This window comes from Musa acuminata, chromosome BXJ1-2 (genome assembly GCF_036884655.1).
Source record: "Musa acuminata AAA Group cultivar baxijiao chromosome BXJ1-2, Cavendish_Baxijiao_AAA, whole genome shotgun sequence".
Classification (NCBI taxonomy): domain Eukaryota; kingdom Viridiplantae; phylum Streptophyta; class Magnoliopsida; order Zingiberales; family Musaceae; genus Musa; species Musa acuminata.
Window position 1 is genome coordinate 12,011,094 of NC_088328.1, and position 21,724 is coordinate 12,032,817.

Consider the following 21,724-nt stretch of genomic DNA (forward strand, 5'->3'; position numbering starts at 1 on the left):
CCTCTTCGCCATAAGCGCAGCTCCAAGAACTAGCTTCCTTGGAAACCACCCACCACCAAAGCTAAATCAACCAAACTATGTTATCAACTAAAATGAAGCAAATTAAAGAGGCTGTTCTTATTCCAATCGGGAATCTTGGGGAGGAACCGATGAAAATTGTTCCTTTCATGGCTTGCTTCCCTCTTTGCAGCCCTTAAATTATTGATAAAAAATTTGGTACTGTCCAGTAGCGGGCAGTCCGCATGCCGAGAGGCTATCAAACTGGTACAAATCACCCGTACCGAGCGATACAATACGAAATTAAAATCTTTGGTTGTTTTTTGTGAAAGCACATAGGCTGCAACCTTTGTTATATTAGGTGCCGACCCTCCAAAATGTAGCCATCAGTTCAAATTTAAAAATTTATAATTATTATTATAACAAATCATTAATGATTAGTTGAATTTACAATCAAATATGGGTGTCTATTACTAGTTTCCATAGTAGATCGACACAATATGCCTACATTATCGGAGAATGAGCTGACACCTTCCAAGAATAATCAGCCCTTCGTTATAGCATCAGTTGCCTTGTCGCTTTCGGATAGGAGCCGATATATTATATTCCTTAGAGCCTACAATGGGTCTGATCTAATGGCAAGGCTATATTGAATAGCAGGATTTAGGTATTGCAAGACAAATGATTTGTTTTATTCAATATAAAATGTTTAAACATATATTATTTAGATTCTAAATGAAGTCGAAATTTAATATACCTGCGTTGTGAATATCTTGATCTATATGGGTCATATACTTGTGATCAATCAATGACTTGTATATATCAATCAGCTTTCCACTCATTGTTCATTGCTTTTTTAACCTCCTCCTTGGCTGAAATCAACATATATGTTAAAGTGCCCATCTGTGGCCTCTTCAAATCGACTTTGTGGAAGACGATGTAAAGTGAGTCGATCGTTGTTACAATTTGAAAGATTGAATCCCAAATCTAGTAGACAGAATGTACTCCACTTTGTTCCTATCTGATGAATTGTTATATCAAGAATCAAGCCATTTTTATGATGTGGAGATTGTTTTTAGTCCAAGTTTCTTTTGTTAAATGAACTACAAAACCATAGAGTTGGTTTCTGCATCAAGGAGTGTATCAGTGACAGTGATTGAAAAAGGCGCTCGGGCGCTCGGGCGAGGCGAGGCGAGGCCCGAGCGCCTCGCTAATCTCCCAGGCGGCGCACTTCAAACAGGCGCCGCCTGGGCGCTCGCCCAAGCCCGGGCGCTGGGCGCTTCGGGCGAGCGCCTGAGCAAACCAAGACGATCGAACCAGGATTTTAGGTCTGGTTCGGTCCTGGTTCGGTTGGTTAGTTGGTTCAATCGAACCAACTAAACCGATATAACCCTTACCCAACCCTAACCCTTACCAAACCCTAACCCGTTGCCACTCCCGATCCCGATCTCGCTGCTCGCCGCTGTCGCTGCTCGCAAACGCTGCCGTTATCGCCGCTCGCCGCTGTCGCTGCTCGTAAACGCTGCCTCTGTCGCTGCTCGCCGTTGTCGTTGCTCGCAAACGCTGCCTCTGTCGCCGCTCGCGCCTCCCGCTGCTCGTCGCTCCTGCTCCCGCTGCCACTGCTCGCCGCTGTCGCTGCTCGCAAACGCTGCCTCTGTCGCCGCTCGTGCCTCCCACTGCTCGTCGCTCCTGCTCCCGATGCCGCTGCTCGCCGCTGTCACTGCTCGCAAACGCTGTCGCTGTCGCCGCTCGCGCCTCCCGCTGCTCGTCGCTCCCGCTCCCTTTTCCGTTGCCGCCACTGCTGCCGCTGCCGTTGCTCGCCGCTCGCCGTTGCTTCCTTGTTTCTCAGTCAGCAGGCTCAGTATACAGTATACTGTTAATATTAAGTTTATTTGAAATGATTAATTTTTAATACTGTTAATAGATTTTCTTAATTTAATAGCATATTTTTATTTATAATTTTAAATAATTATATTTATTAATTATATTATATATTTTTATATTTTAGCATCTCGCTTCGTTCGGGTGAGCGCCTAGCGCCTCGGGCGTTTTTGGACCTTGGCGCCTTTTGGCGCCTAGCGCTTTTTAAATCACTGATCAATGATGATTGTAGACATGGACACAATTCATAATCAAACAACTAATAAGAAGCTGTGATTTAGCCTAAAATTATGGATAGTGACCCTAAAATTGTGTCCAAAATTAAGAAAATTATACTAATTAGCTCTAATTTGACTTTAATCATATTAAATACAAAAATAAGGCCTTAATCAACAACTAAATTTATAGTTAAACAATTAATAAGTAGCTGTGATGAAACCTAAATTATAGGTAATCTAAAGGTTTGAAAAATGATACTAATCACCATTAACAAGCTATGATTAAGCCCAATTACCTTAAATTATCCTCAATCTGTGGTTAAAAGTAACATAATGGACCTAATTGAGCTTAAAATTAAAAGAGACACTCATCATCCTTAACAAGCTGTGATTGAACATAATTACCCCAATTTCGATCTAAATGTAAGATAATGGCCCTAGTTGTGCTTAAACTTAAAGAGAAAGATACTATTCACCCTTAAACAGCTATGATTAGGCAAAATTAGCTCCAATTTGGGCCTAAAAATAGGATAATGGACTATTTGAGCTGTTTTTTTGCCTTATTGGTCCAAACCGATGTGTTGGCTAGCTGGGAGCATGGTATGTGCCACCCTACACCGGTGTGTGAAGTGTCGGCATGGTCGGGCATCTTGATGGCATAGAAAAAAGGCCAAAAATTACTCTAAAATTACCTAAAAATAGAAAAATCATAGATTAGGGATTTAAAGTTGGAAATAAATATAAATTTAGTATAATTTTAGCAAAAATATTCTAAATTAGGTAAGAATAGTGGCTCATATTTTCTTTCGACTTTAAGGAGCTATTGAATTATATAGAAATAAATATTTTGAATTGTTAGATTTTGAGTTAAACTTTAAGATTCAAATGAATGAAGTAATAAATGGATCGATCGATGAATATATCTGTTTCTACTACTAAAAAGAATGATGAGACTCTACGGATGGTAGATCGAAGTCCTCAATCTTTTGCATATGTTTATCAATATGATATGTTTGATAGACCTAATCCTATTATTGATCCCACAACATACTGATACACCATATCCCATTGATGTCTCCATGTGGTGATGGTCCGAGTCTATTCGTCGTGAATCACACGTGTCCAAGGTAGCTCCTTAGGCAAGTATGATTGTGGCATATATTTGTGCGGTGGTTGGAGAATACCATAACTTCTACTTTCTCCAATGATCTGCTGCTATGTATCATAAGATCGATTGCCATACTGTTGAGTTTAGGTGTTAATTCTCTTAAATTAGCCTCTTAAACTTGATCCATTCCACAAATCATAACTTTGTTGAGTTTAAGAAAATGCAAATGTGAGAATGAGAGAAAGATGTGAGCGAGAGAGATTGAGAGTGGAAGTGTTTGAGAGAGTGAAAGGGGAGTGAATAAGGGGGTAGAAAGGGTTTAAAAACACACAGATCTGGTTCAAATGGTTAAATGGGCTATAGGAACTCAACAAATCTTAGCCCTTCATAAGTAACTATCAAAATCCGACCATTACCGATTGGTACAAGTCGGTAACGATCGGATTTCGATCGTTCTGCCCGGTATACCTCTATCATGGACCACTCAGTACAGGGCGGTCTGCGTGCCGGTCCCTTATTGGACCGGTATGTATCGACTGGTATAGGTCAGCACTACGAACACTGAATTTTGAGCCTACTCTTAAGAGAAGTACACTAATCACCCTTAATTATTTATAATTATGAAATAATAAACATCCAATTATGTCAAACACTAACTAAAACATAGAAAGAGTATAAATATCTTTATTGAAGAGAATTCCCACTGAATCCCAAATTTGAATCCTGCCAAAGAAGAGCATGATTTGCTTTAATCGCCGAATAAGATGTTTAATCAAGTTAGAGTGAGAAAGTGACTGAGGTGTCCCCCTAATTTGATTGAATTGATACAATCAAAATCTGACCATATTGGATGATACAGGAGGCGTATCAAGCAGTAGGCCCCCCACTTCCTACGTTCCATCCGAAATGGAAAGGTTCGTGGATTGATACATACTGCCCATTTCGAATGGTACGATAGTCCTTGGTTGACATGACAGGTTTTGTTACAAGATGGATGAAAGTGGTCTAATACTAAACTCAAATTGACCACCTGGACCAAATGGATTGGGAAAAATTGTGGGCCAAAATGTTACATGGAAAAGGCCCAAGAGCCCTGGCATTGCATCTCATCACCTCATTGGAATGAGTTATTATGGTCAAGATCCATAGTTTCATCAAAAATCAAATCCTTGGCATCGGGGTTCTTTTCAATCTGCAGTTCCAATTTCATTTGGTCCTATTACAACTGCTTGTTAAGTGCCTCTCGGACTAAATTTTAAGACTCTCATATATCGACCTGAAGGGGACTTGCTGTTGTGAATTGGTCATTCTAACTGGTCTTTCGAAAAGTCACTGCATTAAGTCAAAGAATGGATACAAAAACTACCGTCAGCATCAGAGGATTCAAGATCACAAAGATCTATAGCATGTTTCTCTGCCACAAAATGTGGATCTAGAATGCCTAGCACTAGCAGCAATCAAATCACTGCTTTGTTAGTCTCACGGAAGATATAAGCAAAAGTAATATTGCCAAACAGCATTATGAGCTTAAAAATATCCTTATACACACTAAATTGTCTCTATGGAGCGGGGGTTTCCTGTTGCTAATCACATGAATGACATTGGAGGCATCACATTCCACTTGCAATTTAGTGATCCCTTCACTAAATTGTCTCTATGGAGGGGGGTTTCCGGTTGCTTATACACACCAAATTGTCTCTATGGAAGGGGGTTTGCGGTTGCTAATCACATGAATGACATTGGATGTATCACATGCCACTTGCAATTTAGTGATCCCTTCAGCCACTGCCACTTGAATGCCCTCTATAACGGCAAGCTCCTCACAGTCTGCCTTCATTAGCCTCAACATATCTGCAGCCTGAGGAACCCCTTGCTTGAACCTGCCTTTATTATCCATTCTAGTTTCCTTTTCTCTAGTATGACTTAATTGTCCATTCTTTTAAGTTCCTATTTATAAATAAGTTTTCAGATAAATGGTGATATGATATTATTGTAATTTCTAAGTATAAAGGTCTTAATACATTTGCTTGAACATGTTCCTGTGCTGAGATTCTTGGTTGTGGGATTTTGATTTCAGCTTCTGGCTAGGCAACAAGCTCAAAGGGAGGAAGAACTGGCTCAGTCACAAAGGCATATTCTAGCACTTCAAGTAAGCTTTCAACTGTTTAGTATTCTTCTTATGTTTGTAGAATATTTTTAATTCTTGATATTTTTCAGGAAGAGATTGAAGAGCTTGAACATGAAAATCGTCTTCATAATCAACAGGTTGGTCCAATTACCCTAGTACATCCCAAGTTCTGTAACAATGAACTTAGTTAAAATACGTTTTTGATCTTACCATAGCTATTGTACAATTTTCCATCTTTTGTTTGATGTGACTTCGTAGTTGCCTTTTTTGCCATTGGTCGAAGCAGTTTGTTATATTTAAATTTATTTTCTCCTGATTGTTCCCGTTCTCTCCGGCAGTATGTTAATTTGATAAACATAGTAAACTGTATAATGTAGATCATTTAAAGATGTTCACAGGCAATGCGTTAATGTGAAAAAGAAAGTTTAGTACGTGCTTAGGGACTCATTAAAGTTGAAAATTTGGAAATAAAATTAGAGACATGAATCACTTTATTGTATCTATTTTAATTGGAAAACTAAAGTTAGAGACATGAACCAATTAGTTTGTTTATATCTATTTTAATTTTTTAGATGATTCACTTTGTACTTTTCATATTTTCGATAATAGTAATAAAAAATTATTTTTATTTCCTTGGACCAAGAAAAATAATCTTTTGTTGTAGGGAACCCTGCTGATAACCTAATAAGCCTCCTATAAGATGTGCTTTCCTCAGCCCTTCCTCCTGTTCTCTCTGTTTATTCTCTACAATGCTACCAGAACCAAGGAGAAAAGCAGTCATCTAAGGATTAGAAAGAAGGGAAGAACAACATTTGTTTCTCTGAAGAAAGTCTATCTCAAGTACCAGACTGCTGCTCTAATTTCAATGAATATATTCTACCATTGTGTTCTAATCTTAGCTCTTGTGATGACCTAAAGCTCATGCTAGAATCTTATAACACTGAAAACAAAAACTGGAATTAAAAGCAGCTCCATGACTGCCCCGATTATTTTATCAGCAAACTGAATTCATGATAACCTTGACAAAATCTCAAGTTGTTTACAACAAAAATGTGGTCCAATACATGATTAACTTAGGCAATTAGTTTCCAAGAAATTTTAAATTTTATCAACATGGATCTCTTTGAATACTCTACCATGTTCTTTTGCAAGTTGTCTTGTTGCATGTTTAAAGGAAGCACAATTTAGAGCCAGAAGGCTAAAGACATTGGAGTAATGGTCTTGATGGGTTTTTTTTCTTCAAACCATACCTTATCAGACTAATTGCTCACAAATTAGCCATTTTATGTTATCAGGGCACCACATGTAGGCACTTGTTATTGCTGCTACAGCATAGAAGTCCTTCTGTTGGTGAAATTGTGTTTGATAATAAGAAATTAAGTTTACACTTTCAAATACTAAAGTATATCAGCCTCTTTTAAGCATGTGTTATCTTAAATGTTATCTAAGTTTTGGTTCAAGTCTTTATCTACTCGGTTGGAGTTTACCATCCATAAGATATGAGGGTTGAAAGTTTGATATTTTGCTTGGACTAGTACAAAACAGGTGATACATATCGATCTGCATGTGAATTGGTATGTGGACTGCCTTCGTTTTGGACAATCTGTCTGAACCATACAAAAAGATATATTTAAAAACATACTTTAAGGCTCGTGATTATGTACCTTCTTGATGTAGATGAGTAGCAGTGAATCTCTTTGCAAATCTCTTTTCTTTTTTATAGAGGAATAGAATAAGAGCAAAAAAAGAAAACAAAGAGATAATGAAAAAATAAATTGATAACGACTAGACTCGTTCTGCCTCAAGGAGTAACCTAATTCTTGGATGAAGGCATCCCACCTCCACAAGTCTTGCACTTGGACGATGCAACCATGCTATAGTGGAAACAAATATGTCCTCACACCACTCTTATATGATAAAAGAATTTGAACTATAATCTTTTCGCCCCTCTATATAGGCCCCAGATACAAAGCATAAAAAGAAAATTATAGAAATAATAAAAATTATCATTGCATTAAATCAAATATATGATCTCTTCTTTCTTTCGAATAAGATAATATTCCTTGATTTGAAAAGTAATCTTCCCCTTTTGATAATATTCCTGATTGATAAACTTTAATACATAAATCTTTCAGATCTTCAATCAAGATCGAATGAGATTTTTTTCTCTTTTTTTCAATATTTGCTTTTTTTCTCATTGAGTATATGTTGCTATATGACAACTTATGACATATGCAAAATGCCCCTAAACTGGTCAAATTTATTTAAATATCTGATAAAAATAAATTGTTCCTGTATCATATGCTTTCGCTGTGTAGGAACTTGCTTTGGATCAAGACGGATTGACGTTGATGATAGAATATCTTGGCTAAACTAAAAAATCTGGTACCTAGCCCTAGCCCCAATTTCGTAACCAACGGTTTCGGTTTTAGGCTTTTGGGAATCGGAACCAAATCGATACTAGGTAGTTTCATTACGTGTATAGAAATTCATCCACTTTGTGACTTCGATTAAAAATTTTAAATAAAATTATGATTATTTTGCAATTATAAATTATGTTTTATTTAAAAAATAAAAATAAAATAAAATTTGATTTTGGTTCATAACCTAAATTGAAATTGAAAGTTCATGAACAATTGAAGGTTTTGATTTTGGTTATATAACCTTCAACTCTGGTTCTTTAATTGTTAGTTCCAGTTTCGATCCCGAACCAAAATAATATTTTTCAATATTTAATTTTTTAATTTGTAATTAAAAATAATTTATAGCTTAAAAGAATCATAATTTCTTTAAAATTTTCATCAAAGTCACAAAGTGTATGTGTTTCTATACATGTAATGACAAAAACATATTGAAAAATAGATGCATCTATCCTATGTTGGATGTCTTGATTGTTCTTTTGGTTAATATATCTTGCATTCGTGGGCAATCTCTTGGCCCTGTTGCTCCGTTTTGGTTTATTCATCAATATATGCTTGGGCCTCAACTAATTTGGGGCTCATACTTGAATGGGTATCATCAAGATGCTTCACTCAATGCTGAAAGATTGCTCCACAGTATCTGTTGATACTGGAGTTTTTGAAATTTGTTTTACAATAATTGTTATAATTGGGAAGGTTGTTGAATGATGTGCACCCACCATTGAAGAATAAAAAATTGCATACCTGTAGGCTATCACCAAACTTAAAAGTTAAATAAATATGAGGCTCAGAGTTTACGCTCAATAATGTTGTCTATCTTTTGTCTTTAGACAACAATTTTTTTCCTCTACTAATTCTACTACCTTGTTCACCAACTTGATCGATAAATTAATAAGGTTGGGAGGTAATGTGTCTAGTGTAATGTCACGAACGGTCGTCGCGCACTCGCAATAACTCCGTTCAACGAACCGTTCGTCGCTCACACCTACATGTACAGCTGCTTGACAGCATGTTTTCTCTTGGTTTTGGGTCATTTTGCTTGTAAAAATGTAAGTTCGAACAAGCTGCAACGTTACAAAGCGATCGCTCACCGAACCGAGCAAAACAGCCCCAAAACAGCTCCGTTTTCACGTGCCGCGGGCTGATTTCTGGAATCTGCCTCCGCTCACCAAAACGTCAGCCATCTCAGCCCCTTTGAACCCCCCGGGTGGCACAGGGCTAGATGGGGCTTCGGTATAGTACCGGGCATTGAACACTCTTTCGCAAGTTCGCACGTTGCCTTGACGGGAACTTGTTGTCGCGCCCGGGACTCGGTGAGCAACTGTTTGTGGGCTTGCAGCTGTTCGTTCAACCTTCTAAAGCCCTTGTTTTCCCCCTCTCCCTCTTTTCTCTTGTACACGCAAGGTGCTCGTTGAATTGCTTGTAAAGCTTCCCCTTTTCGCGAGACTTCGGGACTTGTTCGTTGCTCGTTCTTTCGAACTAATCAACTTTCTCTTTTACATGTCCGTTGCTCGTTCTTTCGAACTAATCAACTTTCTCTTTTACAGGTCCTTTGGGACCTGCGAGAGGTTACAAGTGGGCTGATCTTTGCGAAGCAATATCGCAAGGGCGAAGCGCGACTTAGGCAACGCAAGCGAAGTTCACGTCTTGGCTGCAAGGGTGCCTCACGCCTTAGGCAATTCCAGCTAAGGCCGTGACATTGTGGTATCAGAGCGGGCAAGCACTTCGAGCGAGCAGCGAACGAACTTTGCAACTTCGCCATGGCAAAGCATCGTGGCGAATCAAGCAAGACGGGGCAAGCCGGACCCTTGCCCCAAGCAGCCGCAGGTGGGCTGCATGTGCACACTCGCTCTCATGTTGTTGGAGCCGCTCAAGAGGAGCGCGGTAGCGAACATGATGAGCGAGAAGTTGGCTACTCTCCGCGAGCGGAGGAAGCGCAATCTGGAGCGCTAACTGGGAAAAAGAGTCACAAGGAGAGACTCACAACGGCGGAAACCCGCTTGGATGTTCTTGAAGCGAGCATGGAGGAACTCTACCATGGCCAACAAAGGCTTGTTGGGGTAGAGAGTTCGCAAGAGGAAGCAGAGTCCAGGATCGACAAGGTCGAGGCCCTAGTCGACCGACTGTCTGATGACACCAAAGACTTCGGGAAGGCTCGCGGGAGGCGCGAGCAGCTGGAGGGCTCGCGGGAGGCGCAAGCAGCGGGAGGCGCGAGCAGCGACAGCGACGAGCAACAGCAGCGGGAGCAGGAGCGACGAGCAGCGAGATCGGGAGCGGGAGCGGCAGCGGCAGCGGGTTAGGGTTGGGTAAGAGTTATATCGGTTTAGTTGGTTCGATTGAACCAACTAACAACCGAACCAGGACCGAACCAGACCTAAAATCCTGGTTCGGTCACTTGGTTTACCCAGGCGCTCGCCCGAAGCGCCCAGCGCCTGGGCTCGGGCGAGCGCCCAGGCGGCGCCTGTTTGAAGCGCGCCGCCTAGGACATTAGCGAGGTGCTTGGGCCTCGCCTCGCCTCGCCTCGCCCGAGCGCCTAGGCGAGCGCCCGAGCGCCTCTTTCAATCACTGGGCGGAACTCACTTCAAAGGTGGCCATGCTCACAAGAACACTAAATGTGGGAGGAAGCAACACCCGCGTTGCACCGCCACAAAATTTGAGGGCACCCGAGCCTCATGGATATGGAAAGGCCAGAGATGCCAAAGAGCTCGAGAACTTTTTGTTCGACATGGAACAATACTTCCGAGCTACGAGGCCCGATTCTGAAGATACCAAAGTTTCTATAGCAACAATGTATCTGAATGGAGATGCGAAACTTTGGTGGCAAACCCGTCGGGAGGAGATCCAACAAGGTCGGTGTCGAGTCGACACATGGGAGGACTTGAAGCGGGAGTTGAGAACTCAGTTCCTACCGAAGAACACAGAGTTCGTCGCAAGAAGGAAGTTGAGACAACTCCGCCAGAGTACCACCATCCGAGACTATGTGAAACAATTTTCTGCACTAATGCTGGACATACAGGACATGTCCGAGAAGGACAAGTTGTTCAGCTTCCTCGATGGTTTGAAGCCATGGGCTCAACAGGAGCTAAATCGAAGGAATGTTACCGATGTGGTCAGGGCAATTGCTACTGCAGAAAGGCTCATCGACTTTGTTTCCTTCGAAGACCTAGAGAGAAGGAAACAATCTTCAGGCAATCGCCCTCCAAAACATTCTCGAGGGAAGGAGCTCGGGAGCGAACAAAAGAATAAGAGTTCCCACAAAGGGCCAAACCCAAAAGGCAAGACCACAAAACCTGGAGGATGTTTCTTGTGCGGAGGACCGCACATGGTGAGGGAGTGCCCACAAAAATAGGCACTCAATGCTTTGACGGCTTCCATTCACCACCCCCCAATCGGACAAGGGCAAAGCTGTTGCTCTTAGTTCGAGTAGTTCTGAATCCAGCAGCGACGACGAGGAGTCGTAAGGACCCCGAATGGGAGCAATGCGTTTGTTGAACGCCATGCGGGGTCAAGTGGGGGAGAACATCAAGACAAAGCTACAAAAAACAGGAAGTAGTGAGCTGATGTATGTGGACATCAAGCTAAATGGCCAAACGACCCGTGCAATGGTGGACACGGGCGCTACCCACAACTTCATAGCCGATCGAGAAGCACAGCGACTTGGGTTGATCTTGGAGAAGAGCCCAAGCCGATTGAAGGCGGTGAACTCGGAGGCCAAGCGAATCTTCGGGTTGGCGAAGGGGGTTCCCATCAAAATCGGGACATGGAGCGGGAACACCAACATGATGGCCGTGCCACTGGATGACTTCCAAGTGATTCTTGGAATGGAGTTTATGCATGCGGCGAAGTTGGTGCCAGTGCCGTTCTTGAACTCCCTATGTATGATGGGAGGCGATGACCCCTGCGTGGTTCCCGTCTCTCGGAGAGGAACCAAGGAGCCCCAACACATACCGGCATTACAACTGAAGAAAGGGGTGCGAAAAGGCGAATTGACATTCGTGGCTGCTATGAAGCTAGAGCCGCTCAACGAGAAGGCCATTCAAGAACCTGCTGTGGTGGCGAACGTCCTGAAAGAGTTCAATGACGTTATGCCACCCGAGTTGCCGAAGACTCTTCCACCACGTAGAGGTGTGGATCACAGCATCGAGCTGGAGCCAGGAGTGAAGCCTCCAGCGAGACCACCCTACCGCATGTCCCGGCCAGAGTTGGCGGAACTCAGAAAGCAGTTAGGTGAATTGCTAAGCGGTGGTCTCATCCGCAGCTCTAAAGCACCTTTCGGAGCTCCAGTTCTCTTCCAAAAGAAACAAGATGAGAGCCTCTGATTATGCGTCGACTACCGAGCCCTTAACAAAGTGACAGTGAAGAACAAGTATCCCATCCCGCTCATCGCGGACTTGTTCGACCAGTTGGGCAAAGCTAAGTATTTCTCGAAGCTCGACCTTCGGTCAGGGTATTGGCAGGTGCGCATTGCTGAAGGCGACGAAGCGAAGACTACTTGTGTGACCAGGTATGGAGCGTTTGAATTCTTGGTGATGCCTTCGGCTTAACCAACGCTCCGGCCATGTTCTGCACTCTCATGAACCAGCTATTCAAGGAGTATTTGGATAAGTTTGTGGTTGTCTACTTAGATGATATCGTCGTCTACAGTCAAACGCTCGAGGAGCATGTCAAACACCTTCGGACAATTTTCAAGGTTCTCAGGGAGAACACTTTGTTCGTGAAAAGGGAGAAATGCTACTTTGCTCAAACTGAGATCTTTTTCTTGGGGCATCGAATCGGTGATGGCTTCATTCGGATAGATAAGTCGAAGGTGCAAGCGATTGCGGAATGACGAACTCCAAAGAAGGTGCTAGAGTTGAGATCCTTGGTTTCGTCAACTACTATCGACGCTTCATAGCGGGGTACTCGAAGCGTGCAACTCCACTGACGGAGTAACTGAAGAAAGAGCAGCCTTGGAAGTGGTCTGATAAATGTGAAATAGCATTCCAAGATCTGAAGGCTGCTGTTATGGAAGAACCAATGCTCAAATTGCCAGACTATGGGGAGTCTTTTGAAGTCCATACAAATGCTTCGGACTTCGCTATTGGAGGAGTACTCATGCAGGAGGGTCATCCGGTGGCCTACGAGAGCCGTAAACTCAACGAGACCGAGCGGCGGTATCCGGTGCATGAGAAGGAGATGACAGCGGTGATCCACTATCTACGAGTTTGGCGATACTATCTCCTCGGATCGTGATTTGTGCTGAGGACGGACAATATCGCTCTGAGCTATTTCCAAACTCAAAAGAAGCTCTCCCCAAAGCAGGCGCGATGGCAGGACTTCCTGGCTGAATTTGATATGGCAATGGAGTACAAGCCCGGGAAGGCAAATGTCGTGGTTGATGCGCTGAGTCGGAAAGTGGAACGCGTGAATGCCGTACAACTGGAGGGCAGAGGCCAAGCAAGTCAGTTGCACTCCAACTTTCTTTCTCGAATCAGGGATGGACTGTATAGCGACCCCCAGGCAGTTATCCTGATACAACTCATCAAAGAAGGCAAGGCACGACGATTTTGGGTCCAGGAGGGACTCGTTTACACAAAAGGGAATAGGGTTTATGTTCCCCGAGTGGACAATTTGAAGCATGAACTCTTAAAAGAATGTCACTATTCCCTTTGGGCTGGACACCCAGGCATTCACAAAACGTTGGCTCTCGTGGAGAGGGCCTTCTACTAGCCGAAGATGGGTACTGATGTGGAGGAATATGTTCGAACATGCCTGACTTGCCAACAAGACAAGGTGGAGCAGCGAAAGCCGGTGGGACTTTTGGAGCCGTTGCCCGTACCAGAAAGGCCGTGGGAGAGCATTTCCTTGGACTTCATATCAAGCTTGCCACTTGTAGGGAGACTCGGATCGATACTCGGGGTGGTCGATCGGTTTTCAAAGTATGCAACTTTCATTGCTGCTCCCCTACACTGTTCAGCAGAGGAGGCGGCCAAGCTGATGATGAAGGATGTGGTAAAGTATTGGGGAGTCCCACACAATATCATTAGTGATCGAGACGCTCGGTTCCTGGGACGATTCTGGACCGAGCTATTCAAATTGTTGGGGTCAAAGTTATACTTCTCTACAAGCCTCCACCCCTAGACAGATGGCCAGACTAAAAGGATAAACTCGCTCCTGGAGCAATATCTTCGGCACTACGTGAGTGCCAACCAATGAGATTTAGTGAAGCTGTTGGACATTGCCCAATTCTCCTACAACTTACAGTGGAGCTCTGCATCCAACAAGAGCCCCTTCGAGATCATAACTGGACAACAACCGTTGACTCCACACACTATGGCCATTGGGTATACTGGGAGTAGTCCGTCAGCCTACCATTTCGCAAAGGAGTGGCATCGAAATGCAGATATTGCGCGGGCTTACTTGGAGAAGGCGGCAAAAAGGATGAAGAAGTGGGCAGACTTGGGAAGGCGACCGCAAGAGTTCAAAGTTGGCGATTTGGTGTTGGTAAAGCTCCAACTAGCATCACTCCAATTCTTTAGGAACAAAGTACACAAAGGATTGGTGCGTAAGTATGAAGGGCCCTTCCCAATTATCAGCAGGGTAGGCAACGTCTCTTACAAGTTACAACTGCCGGCATGGTTCAAAATTCACAACGTTCTTCACGCCAGCAACCTAAAAGCCTACCACTCGGATCCGCAAGATGCTTCCCGAAGTGTTCCAACTCGGCTACCTCCCATCACAGCCTCCTACGAGAAGCGAGTTGAAACCATTCTGGCGGACCGCAAGATAAAGCTACCCAACGGAGCTGAGCAGATAGAGTACTTGGTGAAGTGGCGAAAACTTCCTCGAACTGAAGCCAGTTGGGAGCCTGAAGACGCCCTACGACATGAAAAAGAAATCATCAACAACTACCAACAAGCGTCGACGAGGGCGTCGACAGTTTAAGTGGGGGAGAATGTCACGAACGGTCGTCGCGCACTCGCAACAACTCCGTTCAACGAACCGTTCATCGCTCACACCTACATGTACAACTGCTTGACAGCATGTTTTCTCTTGGTTTTGGGTCATTTTGCTTGTAAAAATATAAGTTCGAACAAGCTGCAGCGTTACAAAGCGACCGCTCACCGAACCGAGCAAAATAGCCCCAAAACAGCTCCGTTTTCGCGTACCGCGGGCTGATTTCTGGAATCTACCTCCGCTCACCAAAACGTCAGCCATCTCAGCCCCTTTGAACCCCCCGGGTGGCACAGGGCTGGATGGGGCTTCGGTATAGTACCGGGCGTTGAACACTCTTTCGCAAGTTCGCACGTTGCCTTGACGGGAACTTGTTGTCGCGCCCGGGACTCGTTGAGCAGCTGTTTGTGGGCTTGCAGCTGTTCGTTCAACCTTCTAAAGCCCTTGTTTTCCCCCTCCCCCTCTTTTCTCTTGTGCACGCAAGGTGCTCGCTGAATTGCTTGTAAAGCTTCCCCTTTTCACGAGACTTCGGGACTTGTCCGTTGCTCGTTCTTTCGAACTAATCAACTTTCTCTTTTACAGGTCCTTCGGGACCTGCGAGAGGTTACAAGTGGGCTGATCTTTGCGGAGCAATATCGCAAGGGCGAAGCGCGACTTAGGCAACGCAAGCTAAGTTCGCGTCTTGGCCTCAAGGGTGCATCACGCCTTAGGCAATTCCAGCTAAGGCCGTGATAGTAAGTCAAACCATAATGGTCATGTAAGTTAATGACCATTTTTAACTTTCCTCAATTTTTCACTAATGTTAACATCTAAATAAAAATAATTATACTAAAATAATTATGCAAACCATCTGTTCGACAATGAGAATATAAGTAGAAGCAACAAGGTAAATATGTGGAATATCTATAAAATAATTAATTTATTGAGTTTCCATTCACATAATAGTCATATTCAATTAATTATTATTTTTGGTATCATTCTAATGCTTCAATAATATTCAATTAAAAATAAATAGAGAGTAGGATAATAAACACCAGATAAATGTGTAAGTAGCATTCTTGAAAACTTTAAAGTATCTAAAATTATTTTACAAGCATTCCAATTTTATGGATATAAATTTAATTGCTTTACATTATTTGTAATAAAAGTATATAATAATTCTCTATATTCAAAACTCATTAAGTAGTTGTTGAGTTGAATTTCATCGGATAGGAACATCACGAGGAAATCTTTTTGGTTCTTTTGCTATTTATTTTGTAAAATCTTGCTCACTTTTTTGTTGCTTGTGGACGAGTGCACAAACGTGCAATTTCTTGTTTAATGAGAAGTCTTTCTTGAACACATAAACTTGAAACCTGGCATGAATATCTAATATTGACAAACTTGCTCTAACTCAAGGATGGAGTATTTGTAGATGCATTATCAAAGAAATTTAAAAAAAATTAAAACCAAGTTATACTCTTCCAAAATAGTTTTGATAATTCTTTAAATATTATCGACATTATTTCGTACATCAAAACTCTAAATGCAATTACTCTCTTTTGCATGCTCTAATCACTATCAATCCAATGATATGTAATTCTTATGCAAGAGTTCATTTGCTAATAATCACTCTAAATATAAAAATAAACTAAAACACGTCCATCAAAAGATCGAAATAAGTTTTGCAAATCTTTCTTTACCTCTTTTATAACAGTGTGTGTAAGTGAATCGAGGAACACGTCTTATAGCAGAATTTAAAGTATTTTGATAATAATTCACAAAATCTAATTTTTCACCAAAACAAAAACAGAGGTGTTCGTTGAAAACAAATCTTGCTAATTCTTTGACTTTTTTCCAGGGAAAAATGAACAGAAGGGTTTGTTGGGTACTTGACTTTTATCCAAATTAGCTTTACGTATGATGTTTCTTTTCAAGATGCTTTCTAAATGTCCTATATCCACCTCCTGAAATTGGAAAACTTCCACTTGCCATTGAAATTAGCAAGTTAGTGAGAACTTAGGAGGGGTAGAGAATGCTATTGCAAAAGAGATTGCAATAAGAGAGAGCTTAGGGGGAGAGTATAGAGATTGCTTAAGGCTTTGGTGTGAAGAAAAATGAGAATTGGAGGTATTTATAAATTTTTGACAATTTTCTTTCCCAAAATGCCTCTTTAACTATATGTTATTTAGCGATTGAAAGAGGCAATTTTGTCTTTTTATTTTTTAAATTTTATTATGAAATGACCAAAATGCCTGTTCAACTTGTATTTATTGGGATGTTGGAAGGGGCAGATTGGTTATTTGCCCTTGTCCCTAACGTTTGGTGCCTATGCCAGTCTAACAAATAGTGGATTAGGCCCAAATGGTCTGTCACAATCAATTTTGATCGTTGATTTTTTTAAAAAAACTGAGCCAATTTTAACTGTAACCAAACCGAATCACCCCAATTCTGGCTTGGTTTGGAGCCATTGAAACATTTACTGATTCAAAAAGAATCGAGACCAGGGCTACTAATAACAATATGATGTAAGAGAGTAGCTGTGAATTTCTTTATTTGATAATAGAGGAATAGAAAAAGAGAAAAGCAAGAAAATAATGAAGAGATAATAAGAAAATATATGGATAACTACTGGACTTACTCTGGCTCAAGGAGCAAAACTCATGGGATGAAGGCATCATACCTCCATGTGTCTTACATCTGAACGATGGAACCATGCCGTCAAAAAAAAAAATGTGGTCTTGCACCACTTACACACGAGTTACTAATCTATTCTAAAATAAGGAAAAAAAATTATAATTGCATCAAATCAAATATATAACATCTTCCTTTTTATGATATTCTTGATTAGTAAACTTCCATCGATGAATCTTTTAGATCTTTAATTAAGACTGGATCATGTTTCTTTCAGTTTTGTGTATTTCCTCTTTTTCTTTCTTATTCGATACATGTTGCCATGTGGCAACTTACGAAACATGTGAAATTCCCTTGAACTAATCGTATTTATTCAAATATGAGATAAAAATAAATTGGTTCTGCATCAGACACCTCGGCTGTGCAAGAACTCGCTCCGAGTACATATAAGTAAGATATGGATTGACCTTGATGATAAAACATCTAGGCTAAACCAGAAGCTATGATACAAATGCACATCTTACATGTGGATGATGGAATCATACCATCGGAAAAACAAATGTGATCTCGCACCATTTACATATGTATATATACATATATAATTTAGGAAAAGGACATTTTACTGATCCAACCTATGATACTGTGAACTATAATCTTTTTGCCTTATTATATAGGCCCCAAGTACAAGAACAAAAGGGAAAATACAAAAATAAAAAATTCAATTGCATCAAATCAAATATATTATTTGTTTCTTCAAAATTAATATTCATTGACTTGATTTGAAAAGTAATTTGTCCCTTTTGATGATATTTTTTATTGATAAAGAATCTTTTAGATCTTCAATCAACACCAAATCGGATTTCTTCCAATTTTTAGTATTTGATTCTTTTTTCTTCATATAGATTACATGTTGCAATATGGCAACTTATGACATATGCGAAATATCACTGAATTAATCAAATTTATTCAAATAAAAGATAAAGCTAAGTTGGTTCTGCATCACCTCTTCGCCCGAACTAGAACCCTTCGTGTTGCCGCCCACTACTTACCATGTGCAATTATGCTTCCTCTTCTCTTCCTTTGGTGTCCTCTTCCTCCACCGGCTCATCTTCTTCCTCTTCTTTTTTTCTCCTCTTCCTCCATCGTCTCCTCTTCTTCCTTCCCCTTGTTTTGTCCTCCTCTTTCTTCACCACCCCATTCCTTTTCTCCTTCTTGCTTTTTGAGACACTGATTGTACAATGTGTCAGTACACTGGTAACCAGCCAATATGTACTGGTTCGGTTAGCAACCATTATGGGTTTGGTATGTGAAACAACCATTGTTGAGTTGAGCAGGTTCATATAAACTGCTTAAGGCCATAGTTAATTGCAAAGTTGAAATATATTCCTTGCTGTCGCTTGTCTGGCAAGTAATTCTTTGGTGCCTATGAGTGATAATCTGTAATGTCCTAACCATTTTGGATGATAAGGATATGTTTTTTGAGATAGTAGGTTTGTTATTCTCACTATTAGGATCTTGGGCATAAGCATTTAGGGCCGTGTGGTTCCGTCTGTTATTGGGTAGGTATGTTCTTTACATGTGGGTTGCGGTAATCGGTGTCACAGCATTTCTGTGGACTACTTCGTTTGGCCTAAAATATGTATGGCTTACTTGTTGCATAACAAGATACAATGTAGTAGTGTTGTGGTTTACTGCTCTTACAGGGAAGATATTTGTCCAATGCTGGATTGATATGACCAGCTTAGTCTGGTATTTTCTCGACCCCCATCAAGAACCAGTTCCCATAACATGTTATTTCTGGATTTGGGCCGGTTTAGGCCAATTTAGCGTTACACTGGTTGAGAAACTAAATGATGAAAAAAAAAGAATAAATTGCTTGAAGCATCGACTAGAGCATCTATTGCAGTTTGCCTATTTTCATTCCTCGAGCTCAACAAGCATCAATGAGTAAGAAGAGGATGATCAAGAAGAATAAGTTCAGAATTGAAAGACCTGCATATTTTCTTTTCTCTATTCTTTCTGGTGGTCCATCGTTGCCTCCATTTTTCATTATTTTTTTTCTTTCATTCCATGCTGGTCAGTTCTGATTGGTTTGCTGGTACAATATTGGTCCCATACGGGACTAATGTGGGTAGCATGTTTTAGAACCTTGTCGATGTACTCGGGTTAGACCTACCTTGTAACTGTAGAAATTGAATTACTTCATTGAGAATTTCAAGCATTTTGAGTTAACTGATAACCTGAAACGTAAGTATTTTGGGTCATGCGATTTAAGTTTCGCTATATTCAAATTATTGGATTAGTATGTCTATTGGACTGTGGGCCCTGACATGTATATTTGCCAACAATGATGATGCCTAAGACACAGAATTATCTGATTTAGATTCATTTTACTTTTCCACAATATCTTGTAGGAAGCAATGTTAAAGGAGGAGCTCCGGAACATGGAAAGATCGCACAAACGTGAAGGAATAGACATGACATATTTGAAAAATGTTATATTAAAACTGCTAGAAACAGGTACAAGAAAAGCTCAACCTAAAACATTCAATCTTTTTCGTCTTGGACAAACCATGTCATTTTCATTTAGAAATGTATAGGAAAGAAAGGCCATGGGGATTTCATAACATGTCATTTTTCACAGGTGAAGTGGAAGCCTTACTTCCAGTGGTTGCAACATTATTACAATTTAGTCCTGAAGAGGTAACCTTCGCTTGCTACTGTAGTATTTGTGATGTTGTAGAAAATCATTTTTGTATTTTCTTTGGATGTTCATTCATGCTATATGTAGTATATAATTATCTAAATAAAATTTCCTTAGTTGTTTTGTGATTATGCCAATCCTTACAAAAATAATGTTATTCCTGAACCGAATTGATAAATTTACGAAACATATGCTTAATCTCTGTTATTATCATTATTACGTGTTATCTATTCACAGATAAGGAAATGCCAGCAGCCATACCGCTCCTCAGGTGATGTTATCTCCAGTCCAGCAGCATCATATTCTGATGCATCTACGCCTAGATCACTTTTCTCTAGATTCTCATTTTAGTGAAGATACCATGGCATTATTCTTTTTGCTTAATTCAGGATGAGAGGATTACAGTTTAATAGCATCGTCTTTTCCGCTTGCTTGATCCTGTTTCAAGGAAACAACTCCAATAGGGTACACTCAAAAAGACTTGCACTCAGCTTGTTTTTTTTGCGACCATGGCTGTTGTACCTGCTTGTAAGAATATTATGTTGTACATAAACGAGATGGAGAGTACTACCCACTCATCTGTATCTTTCTTCGTTGGCTAAACATCCTGCTAAATAGTTCACATGATCATTGATTATTTGGTTTTGTCATGATGTGTGTTGAATTGAATACTTTGATGTCGATGTTTGTATAAGTTGACGGTGGATGACTTGAGCTTGTCTTGGATTTTAGTAAAATCTGAATTAAAGTTTTGGTTGGAAATTGATTATATTTTTTTGTTATGAAGCTAAACTGATGGCAAAAGAAATTCCCAGTTATTTGAAACTAATTTAACTTATCACTAGGAAAACTACTGCTTGGGAAAGATATTCAAAATCATTAAATAAAAATTTACTTATGAAACAATGATATGACAAATTAGATGTACATGTCTAGCCATATATGTCGAACATCTTATATATAATCATTTGAGTAGTTAAGAAATAAAATTTGAGATTTATTACCAAAAATAATTGTTAATTGTACGTTATTAAATTTTTCTTAGGAGTAAATAATTGGACAAAGATTCACCGAAGAAACTAAAAATAATTATATAGAATGCTAACAATTGCATATCCCTGAATTGTTATTGGCCACGCAATGTCACATCGGATAGAGAATTGGAAATTTTGAGTAAAATATAATGGCAATTCAAACTATTCTTAGATAAGTAGCATTGGTTAGGTGTTGCGCCAACCTAACTGACAAGCATTGGTTACCTTAGTTGTCAAACTGCATTGTATGCAATTTAAACATTTTCTTTACTATTTACTTTCGCCACCAGTTAAAAAGGTTAAACCACAGTCAATTTATTTATTTTATTCTATCGTTTAAAGTATCAAATCGAAAAATGTGGTCCGGCCCAAATTTCCAAGGATTGGTTTGAAACACAGTGTCTTTTTAATTTATATATATATATATATATATATATATATATATATATAATTGTTCGAGTTATTATTTAGTCAAATTCGGAACATAATATTTAATATATAAAATCTCAGCTTATGTTTCCATCGAGTGCAAAGGCTTAACTCTTCTTCATGGCTTAGAAAGAAAACTCATAAAAATATACAGCACAAGTTATAGAAAGAGCGTCAACCAAGTTTGACCACAGTTTTTTAGTTTGGATGGATATGATTTATTATGATAAAACAGTTTGCTTTGGTTTTAAAAAAAATG

The 21,724-nt window shown here is 40.3% G+C and overlaps 1 protein-coding gene across 4 annotated transcripts in view; it reads left to right on the top strand.

Annotated features, from left to right (window-relative positions):
• The window catches only part of LOC135595489 (protein GRIP-like), a 66,485-nt gene extending 45,833 nt beyond the window's left edge, over nt 1-20,652 (top strand). For 3 of the 4 annotated variants that reach the window (XM_065086480.1, XM_065086471.1, XM_065086486.1), the window contains 5 exons: nt 5,282-5,353; nt 5,422-5,469; nt 19,713-19,818; nt 19,943-20,001; nt 20,240-20,576. In XM_065086480.1, the coding sequence (XP_064942552.1) occupies nt 5,282-5,353; nt 5,422-5,469; nt 19,713-19,818; nt 19,943-20,001; nt 20,240-20,353 (399 nt within the window). In that variant the 3' untranslated portion in view covers nt 20,354-20,576. Of the gene's footprint in view, nt 1-5,281; nt 5,354-5,421; nt 5,470-19,712; nt 19,819-19,942; nt 20,002-20,239 lie in introns of all 4 variants that reach the window. The other variant, XM_065086461.1, reaches the window with a different exon arrangement.
• Nucleotides 20,653-21,724: the final 1,072 nt, after the last annotated feature.